At 40.1% G+C, this 12,451-nt stretch overlaps 1 protein-coding gene across 10 annotated transcripts in view; it reads right to left on the bottom strand.

Moving 5' to 3' along the window:
* Positions 1 to 12,451, bottom strand: part of TRIM2 (tripartite motif containing 2) — a 115,596-nt gene that overhangs the window by 33,449 nt on the left and 69,696 nt on the right. For all 10 annotated transcript variants that reach the window (XM_078148788.1, XM_020994017.2, XM_078148786.1 and 7 more), the window contains 3 exons: positions 5,800 to 5,951; positions 3,085 to 3,265; positions 449 to 1,172 (listed from right to left, as the gene is read on the bottom strand). In XM_078148788.1, the coding sequence (XP_078004914.1) occupies positions 449 to 1,172; positions 3,085 to 3,265; positions 5,800 to 5,951 (1,057 nt within the window). The remainder of the gene's footprint in view (positions 1 to 448; positions 1,173 to 3,084; positions 3,266 to 5,799; positions 5,952 to 12,451) is intronic.

Here is a 12,451-nt window from a genome sequence, read left to right on the forward strand (position 1 = left end):
CATAAAAGATAGGTCACAGAATGAGGCTGAAACTCACAAAATTTTGGGTCCATCTGCCATTCAATTATCCATACCAGTTCCACTCCTCTATAGCTATAGGTTGTACTGAAGACTCAATTCTTTGAAGTGCACAGCAAAACAAAAACCTAATTCTACCCAGATACACCTATTCAGTTAGATTCAACAAAGTGATTTGTGTCACACCGGTGCTAATTTTTAAGTCACATTAATTGTCCACAAGAAACCTAGGAAATATGATATACACACAAAACTAGAGGAGACTTGATAATCGCACATAATTGGACAATCTTGTATCTTACAACATTAGTCAAGCAGGAAGTTCTAACTTTCAATAAATCTTGCACATAATAAAACTTTTTAAGCTATCAGTAGACAGAAAGAAATGTTTCCTAGCATCTCTATCCATAAGCTTCCATGTTTTCCTTACCTACTCGAAAGATCAAATCATCTTCAATGGGATTCTCTTTTCTTTTTCCAGTGCTATACATGCTTGCAGGTCTTTTAACAGCTTTTTGTTTCACGTGACCACTTCCTGGAGACTTAACACGCCTCTTGACACCTTCAGTCGTGGGAGACACATCTGCTGACCGAATCACTTTGAGTTTAAATGGGCTGCCTCGAATGTGCTGGTCATAGAGCCTCAGGGAGAGGGTAAAATCTCCTTCCTTCTGTACAGTATACAAGAACTCATAAGTACCGTTTTTATTGTCAAGTATTTCTCCATCCGCCACACTGCCATCAGGAGTACTCAGTTCAGCAGTGATGTAGGCATTCCCGGATTTGCACAGCTCCCCATCTTTGTCCTTGGTTGTTATAGTAACTGACATAGGCTGTCCAATCACAGTCTGCCTCAGGCCTTCACCTGTAGCAACTGTCTCAGAGGCCACAGCATTGGTGGTTAAAATAGTCCCCAGGTTGTGAATCGATTTTTTAAGTCCTTCAGTCTCTACGATGAAATCCAGCTGATCATTTTCCCTAGGCTGCAAAGGGAAGTCTTGATCGGCAAGTTCATTGAGCTTCTCGCTCATCTGTTTCTTAACTAGTAAGACTTCTGTTTCAGTGCCGTGGTTGAGGGCCTGAGCAGTGAAGTTGCTACAGCTTTTGATGTTCTCCTGTCCCTCCAACAGAGTATCCAGTTGTGACTGAAGGACCTGCAGTCAAGCAAGATGCTCGGTTAGTTAAAGGATAATATTTGACCTTACAACTAGAAAACACATTTCAATATCACATTATCACACATTCTGTATCAGTACTGAGCTCTAAAAGAAAACCACCTGCATATACAACAGCTTATGCAAAAACAACACTGTAAAAACAAATGCCTTTGAAAGACTTAAGAACCCTGATCAACGCACTCATCGACTTCACTTTCAGAGGACTTGTGACGAAGAATGACCGACAGGTGATGGACTCAAGATTTCATTATTAGACAAGCAAAATAAGATCGGTCCAGGCAAGGCTAAGGAAGGAGAAACAGGGGTGGGAAGAGAGGCGATGTTTTGTGGTAGTACCTTTGGAAGATAAGAAGAAGGCTACAAATCTCTTCATTGGATGGATCTTACAGTGTATTATATAGAGAAATGGTTTTTAATTAACCTGTTGGGGGCAAATTCCACTTTAAATGAGAAACTGTTCACAGAATGGTAACATCAAAGATCTAGAGCTGGAAGGAACCTTAAAGGATATTTAGCACAACCCCTTCATCTTACAGATGAGGAAACTGAGGCCCAGGGAGACTTGTCCAAAGTCACATGGGCAAGCTTGTAAGTAGTTGCAAGATTAGGACAGAAAGAAATATTCCAATGTCCTTATACTTCGACTGCTAGTTCTTTCCCTCTAAATTACCTTTCATTCATACTCTCTGTATCTTGGATGTACGTAATTCTTTGCAAGTTGTCTCTCCTACTAGAATGGGAGCTCCTTGAGAACAAGGTATACGAGTTTTTGCCTTTTTTTCATACATCAGTGCTTATAGCACAGTGCCATACACATAATAAATACTTAGCAGATGCTTGTTTTGGTATATTTGAAGTCTTCTAGAACCCTCAATGCTTTAGAATCCTTGAAGGGCACACACCTCTCCTCCTCCCCTTTGCTTGCTCTCTGCTTGTTTCAAAGGGCACTGGTTTTGACCTGAGCAGGTGGGCACTTCACTATAAAGAGCTTGGCAAGTAAATAGATCCTCTTGACATGTGAAATAGTCATTATTCTAAGCCTTTCCTCTTACCATTGCAGAGATCAAAGCAAACAAAAAACACCAACAAAAACGACTTTCTGCACTAGGGATGCCACCTACTTTTATCCCCAGTTTTGTTCTTGGGCAAACTAGCACACATGGAGATTGCTTATCTATGCTCAGGCTGAAGCTTATTTGTAGGAAATGGTGTAGGCGTTAGTGAGCAAACACTAAAGATGTGGCAGTCAGGCTTTAGAGCTCTGATTAATGGAATGATCTACCAGGGGCTCAGGGGACTACAGATGACTCATACTCTCCACCTCCTGCCAAAGAGGTGAGGGACTTAAAATCCAGAGTAAGATGTGAATATTTAAACATGGCAACTGTGGACATTTGTTTTGAGGCACTATGTGTACTCACCACCGTGGTTTTGTTTTTATTTTTGTTTTCTTAATTGTTCCATTGTGAGGAGGTAGCGGGAGGGAGAGGCCAAGAAATGTTTGTAAGAATAATTTTTAAAAAGTGGCAGTCATTCATATATTAGAGTGAAATGTACATATGTGCGCATCTGTGTTCATGCATATGTGTGTGTGTGTGTTGGGTGGGAAGAATGGAGAAGGATCATTTACTATAGAGTGGACCTTAAGAGTGGAGCTTAAGATTGGAGATCTCTACAGGTGCTAGAAGGGCAAAAACATCGCTGCGCACCCATCTGAAGAGTTTAGGAAGTGCACAAAGCACAGCATGACCTTCAGAACCCATCAGGGAATGTCTCTGTAGTTTTGGATCCCAAGAAAGTAAACTCCTCACCCACAGATAGCATGCATTTGCTTGAAAAACAAGAAAACAAACCTCATTAAAAAAAAATCAAACACCTGAGCACTTACTTTGTGTTTAAGGCCATAATTCACCTCCAGCTCCATGAGCAGCACACTCTTGCGCACATTTAGAGTCTTCTGGAGCTCATCGAAGGTGGAATGGATGTCATCTACTATGCTGGCCTTTTGGTTAGTTAGCTGGTGGATGATTTCAGATATGAAATGAAGCGCAGAGTCTATCTCTGGGAGCCTAGGGAAGAAAATCATGACAAATTACCATTTAGAACTCAAAATCGCTGCCTTTAAAAACATAAAATTCTAACATTAGATGGTGAGTTTCTTTTGTTTATTTGTTTTTTCCCTCTAGGCAATGGGGTTAAGTGACTTGCCCAGGGTCACACGAGTGTCTGAGGCTGGATTTGAATTCAGGTCCCCCTGACTCTAGGGCCAGTGCTCTATCCGTTGTGCCAGCTAGCTGCCGAAGGTTGTGAGTTTCTTGAGGCAGGAGCTTTCTTTCATCTCTTCTCATATCTCTAGCATTTGGCACAGTGACTGGCATATAGCAGTAGTGGGCACTTAGTAGATGTTTATTGGCCAACACATAAACTACAATGTTGCTGGTTCTCCAAACAGGATTCATAATCAGAAAATGACTTCTATGTCTTTCAGCTTTGTAAAGCTTACAGGCTATAGAAATGCAAGTTGTGATTTTTTGGGGTGGCAGGGAGGAGTGGCTGGACCTGTGATTTTATTGATATAGAGAACTATAAGTGAGAAAACTTATTCTATTATCACTCCTGAGCTCTAAAAGAAAACCACCTGCATAAAGAGAACAGTTTATACAAAAACAATACTGTATAAACAAATTACTTTGAAAGACTTAAGAACACTGATCTATGCATTAACCAACTCTACTTTCAGAGGACTTGTGATGAAGAATGACTGACAGGTGATGGACTCAAGATGCAGAATTAGACATACAGTTTTGGACATCGCCAATGCAGGAATATGTTTTGCTGAACACACCTGTTTGTTGCAAGAGTTTTTTATCTACCTATCTTTCTTTTTCTTCCTTCCTTTCTTCATTCTCAAGGATGTGGTGGGGGGAGAGTGGGGGAAAGAAAATAAATGTTTGCTAGCTGAAAAAATACAATTAAAAAAAAGGTTTTCCTTTAAAAGAAAAAAAGAAGAAAACTAGCTGCCCAGATAGGTATTTTTCTCTCCAGAATGTTTGCAAATAATGAACCCACTAATCAAACCCAAGCTCATCAAATAGCAATAATATGTTTCATGGGTAAAATTCTATTATAATCAAAAGTATTATAAAGCAGAGGCTGAGTGTGGCATACTGGGGAAAATCCTTGATTTTGTTTCAGAGGATCAGAGTTCAAATCTCAGCTCTGCTATTTCCTATGTATAATCACTTTCCATGAGTGTCTTACCTCTCTTGACTTCAGTTTCCATCTGTAAAATGATGGAGTTGGATCAGATATTTAAGGTCTCTCTCAGTTCTATTATGGGCTCATCTATCACCATGAAAGCCTCCTTGAATTGAGAAATCTCTGTGTACTTTTCTTAGATTTCTAAATTATTTTCTGGTATGGAATACCACTCTTTCCTTACAGACCCAATTTTCCAGTCCTCTCTATTTCCAGGACCATAGGCTCACAGGGGCAGTTAGGTGGTGGTGCAGTGGATAGAGCACTTGGCTTGGAATCAGGAAGACTCATTTTTATGAGTTCAAATCCAGTCTTAGATACTTCCTAGCTGTGTGACTGTAGGCAAGTCACTTCACCCTGTTTGCTTCAGTTGCTCATCTGTAAAACAAGCTGGAGAAGGAAATGGCAAACCGCTCCAGTAATTCCTCCCAAGAAAACCCCTGATGGGGTCACAAAGAGTCAGACACAACAACAACAACAACAACAACAAGGCTTACAGAACTAGGGCTAGAAGGGACTTCAGAACCCACCCAGTGCAACCTCCTCATTTTCCAGACAAAGACATAGAGGCTCAGGGAGCTTAAGTGATTCAAATGTCCAGTGTCACCCAGGCAGCATCAGAGGATCTGAAGCCAGGTCCTCTGCCTCTGGGGGAATGCAGCGTACCAGAGTCCTGTCTTTCATTGTTGTCTGCCTTCACATTATTATAGACATTGTTCCTTTGGTTCTTCAGACTTCGATAATGTTATCATACAGAGCTTTGATGTTTATAAAGCGCTTTTACTTGCATAATCCTCCTTTTATCTTTACCTGTGAGACAGGTTCGATAGGTATCATGATACCCATCTTACAGATGAGGAAACTGAGGCAAAGAGAAATTTAGAGACTCACCCTAAGCAAATAAACACAGGCAAAACAGAACACAGTCTTATTTCATTTCACTCCGATGGCCCGCCAACAACGGTCAATGGTGGGTGTCAGGCCATAGCTTTTAAGAGAGGCTGAATCTTGGTAAGAATTTCTTAGTTCTTTCATCAGCACGCCCCTCGATTGTACTTTGTATCTCTAAACATGCTGAATAAGTTGCATAACAACACTCCTGTTCATTACACAGCTAGGTCTAAGGGCAACACAGAAGACCTGTCTCCAACATAGCTGAGAAGCTACAAAGCCAAGACCCACGTTTGTTCCTGTGAGAAACCGTGAAAACGGATTCTGTAACACCAGTTCCTAGAGTGGTCTACTAACCTACTTTAGATAACAGTCTGGCCAAGATGGACAATGAGGGGAAACATCACCCTCATGGCAGTGAATCAGGAAGGAAAAGTGAGACCCGTCTGCTTACCTTTTGTTGACAGCATCGAGCTGGACTTGAAGGGAAGCTTTATGCTGTTCAACCACATCCTTGAGTGGAACGGTGGGGTGTTCAGCGTGCTCCCCTTCCGTGCACTCTCGACACATGGCAGTCTCGCAAGACTGGCAGTAAAATTCCATCACCTAAGGAGCACGAGAGCAATTCACATTTGACATAAGAACTGTTCTCACTAGAGTGACATATTATATTTGCCTGAAAACAACAACAACAATAATAACTAATAACTGGCACAGAAAACTGGACTTGGGAATCAGGAAGACCTGAGTTCAAAACCCATCTAAGCCATTTGCTAGCTAAGTGACCTCTGTCTGCTTCTGCTTCCTCATCTGTAAAATGGGGATGATAATAGCAAGAGTAACCTCACAGGACTGTTGTGAGGATGAAATGAGATACTAAATATATAGTATTTTGTAAACCCTAAATTTGGAACTATATAAATTAGCTATTGTTGTTACAATTGATGTTTTTGTTTTATTTGATTAATGTATATTTTATGCCTTTTATATAGTCAGCACTACATAAATTATTATTTAGTAACTGCTTTCATCACAGTTCTGCTATTTTTGCAGTGGCATTTACCTTTATGTTATTGTCAGCTCTGCAAATCGTTTCTGTGGTTCTGCCCACTTCAATAACTGATATTTATATAGTGATTTGAGGTTTCAAAGGGCTTTATGTACATTATATTTTTAATCTTTACAATGGCCCCTGGAAGGTAAATAATAACTTCTATAATGCTTACTACGTGCCAGGTACTGTACTAAGCACTTTACAACTATTAGCTCATTTGATCTTCCCAACAACCCTGGGTGAAAGCTAAGCAAACAGCACTGATCCCCCAAATAGAGGGAGAGTCAGTTAAACAGGCCAGCACATCTTGGGAGTCATTTTCCTAAACTATTCCATCTAGCCTGGAGATAAGAAATGAAATTACCTTCAATAGGTTAAAGGGTTTGTTCCTGCTCTCGGTCTGGTTGCCACCTGAATCCATTTTCCAGGAGCTCAGGGCTTTTTCTTAAAAGGAAAAGTTAGGTGGTTTCCTCACAGAAAGTAGTTAGGCCACTGGGGGCTGGTGGTGGGGTAGGATTTAATATAGGGCATTATTTGAGTAGAAGTCTCATTTGGTACTAATAAGGTTTCCTTCATCCAGGTAAGTCTATGCTTACTGTCTCAGGGAGGGGGGTGGTGAGGGAAGAAGGACTAGAATTTAGAACTAAAAACTTCAAAAAAAGGTTTTAAATGTTTTAACATGTGATTGGGGAAAAAAATATTATATAAAAATACATATAAAATACTATATAAAAATATTATATAAGACATTATATAAAAACCTCAAATTTGAAAAATATTTACTTCTCAGTGACTGGAAGGCTAGCCTTCCAGCCATCATGACATGCTTCCTCTCAATGTTTTTATATAGCATTTCCTAAATGTGAGACTGTAGCCAATTGTACAATTGTGGCTCATTCTTTAGAGGCAACTGGAAAGATATGAGATTACCAAGTATTGTACTGAAGTAAAATTTCATTACAATCATCTCCAAGATGTTGTTTCCTAAGGCCAGAATATTGGTTTTGTTTTGTTTTTTTTTTTTTTGCTGCTTAAAATGAGTCACAGACTAGGGTTTTTACATTTCTTTTTTCTTTCTTTCTTTTTTTTTGTTAGAGAGTTGATTACATGTATTTTTTTATTTCTTGACCGACTTGGGGCCGGTACTGAGCAACAGACATTTCCTTCTTCTTATTCTATTAGAGAGAGATTCATTTGAATAGACTCCAATTTGAAAATATTACCAGCAGTAAAAGAATCCTGGCAGATTAGGAAGGAATGGACAGGCAGCAAAGATGTATTAGTACCTTTTACAGAGGTTTTGAAAAAGGAATGTCTTTTGTTAGACTTCCTTCACTCTCCCCTGGAGGTATCTCCTAGTTACCTTCAAGACCAACTCCACCTGCATTACCACTGTCACCTCAAACTCGATATATCAAAGTGGAGCTGATAGGCTTTCTCCCTAAACTCATTCATCCATTTCATTTTAGTATTTCTGTCCTTCATCTGACATTCATCTGACCGTTTCTCATCTTTAAAATATTGGTATTATCTTTCATACCCTGTCCCTCATCTCTCATACCTGAGCTACTACCAATTTGTGTCAAATTTGACCTCAGTGACATGGCTTGTATTTATACACATCTTTTCATGGGCACTATATTTCATTTCATCCCTAGACTACTGCAATAGCTTCCAGCCAGGTTTCTTGCACTGTTTCTCCCATGAACTAATCCATCTTTCACACTGTTTCACTCAAATATACTCTATGCAAAGATGTCAATTCTCTTTTCAAAAATCTCAAGTGGTTTTTCTACTGCCTAATGAATAAAATTCATACTTTTTTGCTTTGTGGTCAAAATCCCCATAATCTGGCATCCTTATATTTTTCCAGCCTTATCTAATATGAATCCCTTCCATGCATCTCCTGCTCTAGCTAAAACACCCTTCAAACACACTTCATTTTCTTGCCTCAACTGTCTTGCGCCTTTGCTCATAAGAACTGTTCCCTCTGCCAGTAATGTTCTTCCTCTTCCTCCTCTCCACTTCCTGAATTCCTACTGATCCTTTCAGATCCAGCTAAATTGCTTCTCCTCCATGAAATCTTAACTGGTCCTTTCTGTAACTACTGCTCTTTCCCTTTTGCACCTCACATGTAGCTTTGTCATCGATACTTCTAATATACTTATCACACTGTATATTATAGTTAGAGATATCTTACTGCTTACCAGATTTTAAACTTCATAAGGGCAAAGACTATTTATAATCTAAATTTTATATTTCTTCCATATCACACACAAAACTCTGTACGCAGTAAGTGCTTAGTAAATATTGAATCAACAATATTAACAATTTTTGATTTTTATATTTGATTTTCATCATTTTCAGGTACTTCTGAAAATGAGATTTTGCCTAGTTGAAAGCAAATTTTTCTACCATCCTGTGTTAATTCATTTGCTAATGTAGTAAATAGGTTAGTATTCCTTTCTTCCTGACCCATTTGCATGGGGTCAAGGATGGATACAGAACATGACATTTCACATGAGGTGCTGGGGTCTCAGAATTATTGCCGATTGAACAAGAGCAGGAACCTATTTTGCAAGGGTGCTGACCTACCCCAGCAAGCTCTGATAAGTGCTGAGAGAGAGAGAGAGAGAGAGAGAGAGAGGGAGAGGGAGAGGGAGAGGGAGAGGGAGAGGGAGAGGGAGAGGGAGCGAGAGCGAGAGCGAGAGCGAGAGCGAGAGAAGGATACACAGAGAGAGAGAAGGAGACAGAGACAGAGAGAGGAGAGACAGAAAGAGGAGGAAGGGAGGGAAAAAGGGAGGGGGAGAGAGAGAAAGAGAGAGAGAGAATGGAGGGGAGGAAGAGAGGGAGACAGAGAGAGCATACCTGCTACACGTATGAGAAAGGCAGTATGGAGGCTTAAGAAGAGCAGTGAGAGATGGAAATTTTCTGGTTGGAGAAGAACAAGTAGATCCTAGCTTGGGAAAAGCTTCAGATTCTAATAGCAACAGTTTTTGAGTAGGGATGCCAAGACTGTCTGCACTGAAATCTTTAACCTCTGCCCCCATCTCCTCCTCTGAGAGAAACACTGGCTATGTATCCCCTTATGGGAGTTGGGAGGCTTTGATGGAAATGAATCCCAAATTATTCAGGAAAGAAGGGATAAGAGAAACTGTAGTCATAGGGAGTACAGGCTATGATTACTTTCTATTGTTTTGCTGTTCATTTGTATCCCAAATACATGTTTTACATTTCAATTCCAACTGTTGGCCTTTGTTTTCCTAACAGATGAGTCACTGAATATGTGAGAAATAAGCTAATTGCAAAAGATTTCCAAGAGTTTTGGAATCTGAGAAGGGAAGAAATGAACCAGAAAGATCTATTTATGATTATTTTTAAATTATTCTTGACTTAACTAATATAAACATGAAAATTTCCATATATAAAAAAAAAGAACAGGAAAAGAAAACTCATTATGTACAGGTTTTTAAGAAAAAAAATTTAATAAGGAATATACTGTACTCAATTCAGTATGTTAGTTTCAAAGCTGTCTTGTGTGCTACCCTTTAGAACCTCTTGATCCTTCGTGGAAAGGTCTACGACACCCCAGTCCCCTGGGAGGAGGTGGGAGAATTAGGGGTAAAGAAGGGCCCAGGAAAGGGGTAGAGTGGGGACTTGTGGCCCTCTGGGTCCTCAAGTGTGGCCCTTTGACTGAATCCAAACTGCACAAACAAATTGTTCTGTGAAGTTTGGATTCAGTCAAAGGGCCACACTTGAGGACCCAGAGGAACCATCGGTTCCCCACCCCTGGTAAACTAAGAATGAGTATCAGTTTGAAGCTTGGTTAAGTACTGGGGGTGGTAATATATAGAACATAGGGCTGGTGATACTATTTTAGGGAGGAAACATACCCTCTGGATATTGGCCATCTTTGGTACCAAAGACCCAGACTCTAGTTACCCCCCCTTGTTAGGGCTATGTTGAGAACCCCACGTTACACATTTTGTCTATGGGTCAGAAGGCGATTCAGACCTTCACAGGATACATTAATTTGGTGTCATTCCAAATAGAAAAATGATTTCCTTCATTTGTTGTGGAAAATGGAGGAATCTAAAGCAGGCTAAGAACCAGAAAAACCAGAGACTGTCTCATGCAAAGGTCTCTCGGCAATAGGTTGCAAGATGAATGCATTTGGCAGACTCCCAAGCTTTATTCCTGGCCCAAGCATCAAAGACACTTTCTGTATTCTGTAACACTAGAAAGCGTCTTTCCAAAAGCAAGACCTAAGTGTGCTGTTTCTTTTGCAATCCAGTCAGATTCAGCACACTATCATCACTTATGTTTCTGTCTTCAAGTAAATTGGTGCTACACTGCTGGGATCCCAACACAGCCACCAACTTCTAAATCAAAAATCAATAAGAGGAAGGTTTCGAGCAAAGAAGGTAGTCAGCCTATCTCCTCTTATTTAATTGGCAATGTTTCTTTATGTGGTAGCAAAAAACTAGAAAAGGGGGTGCCCATTAACAAGAATGCTGAACAAATTTTCCTATATGAACGTGATGCAGTATTATTGTGCTATAAGAAATAAGTGTGAAGAATTCTGAGAAACGGTGGAAGACTTATGAACTGATAACAAGTAAGCAAAGGCAGAAGTATAAGATAGGTAATAAGTAGAATAACGTACACAAAAATAACATCAACAGACCATCACAGGGGCAGCTAGGTAGCGCAGTGGGTAGAGCACTGACCCTGGACTCAGGAGGACCTGATTTCAAATCTGACCTCAGACACATGATATTCACTAGCTGTGTGACCCTGGGCAAGTCACTTAACCCCATTGCCAAGCTTAAAAAAAAAAGACTATCACTAAACCATTAATGTTGATGACCAATCTTGGTCCCAAGAAACTGATAATGGATCACATCTCTTTCATCTCAGCAGTGGGGGCTTATGGATGAAGAATATGGTATGCATTGTCAGACACAGTCATCATGTCAATTGGTTTTACTTAATTGTTTCTCTTCATTACAGGGGAGAGTTCAATGGGGATGAGGTTTAAGGTTAAAAAAAAGTATGTAAAAAGCAAATAAAATGTTAAAAAATATTGCTGGTGCCTATTAGAGGCAAAAAGAAATTGTGCTCTTGCGTTTGCATGATGTCATGTTCTGGTCCTCTGTGTACATAAATTATGATGATACGATGCTATAGAAAATTTTACATAGAAATAACTGAAGCACTTAATATTTAAAAATCACATGAGGGAGAGTAGTACTGTCTTAAGCATTTTAGTTATTCTAAAAAACACTCACAACCCACATTTTTTCAAAGCAAAACAAAAAACAATATTGGAAAAAAGTAGGGTTTTCCCCCCTCACACACAATTTTCTCCTTTGTCTCTGCTTGGGGGACTTTTGGGAACATGTTGCTAGCCAATCTAGTTCCTATGGGTCTGCCAATGCTGGTTTGCCTCCAAAAGATGAACTCATTTCCAGTTTGCTCATACACAACAATTGTAAAATGCCTTCATTCACAATTGTTCTGGCTCACAATAATCCTGCGATATCACTACCATGAGAGGACCCAGTTTGAAGATGGAGGTCAAAGTCACAGAGAATTAAAGAGCTTTCCTCTGACAGGGCTTGGGTCACGTGTGCTAGTAATGGGAAGCTGCTGCTTTGCTTCCTACCTCCCATGGAGCTAATAGGATCTCTGCCCATCACAGTGTGTGTGGGGGGGAAGTTCTTTTGCCTCATGCTCACCGCAACTGAGGTGAACTTGTCCACCTGTGTACCTGGGCTGTTGCCCAGACTCAAGGGGCATTTGGAGGGGTGGGGTGGGGGGATGTGGCCACCATCTCACAGTATTTCAAAAGTAGCCAATTCCTGTGCTTCTTTGTACTATAAAATGCTAAATAAATGCTAGCTATCATTGTTGTTATTCCTAGTTAGCCTTTGTTTTTTGAGTTGTGGCTGCTAAAAGTGATATGGTTATTAGGGCTGTGGGACAGACCTAAAAACATCAAGCTCTACCACATAGAATGAATTGGGGGCTTCTAGGTGATGCAGTGGAT

This window comes from Phascolarctos cinereus, unplaced genomic scaffold (assembly GCF_003287225.1).
Source record: "Phascolarctos cinereus isolate Bilbo 61053 unplaced genomic scaffold, phaCin_HiC Scaffold_9;HRSCAF=440, whole genome shotgun sequence".
Taxonomy (NCBI): domain Eukaryota; kingdom Metazoa; phylum Chordata; class Mammalia; order Diprotodontia; family Phascolarctidae; genus Phascolarctos; species Phascolarctos cinereus.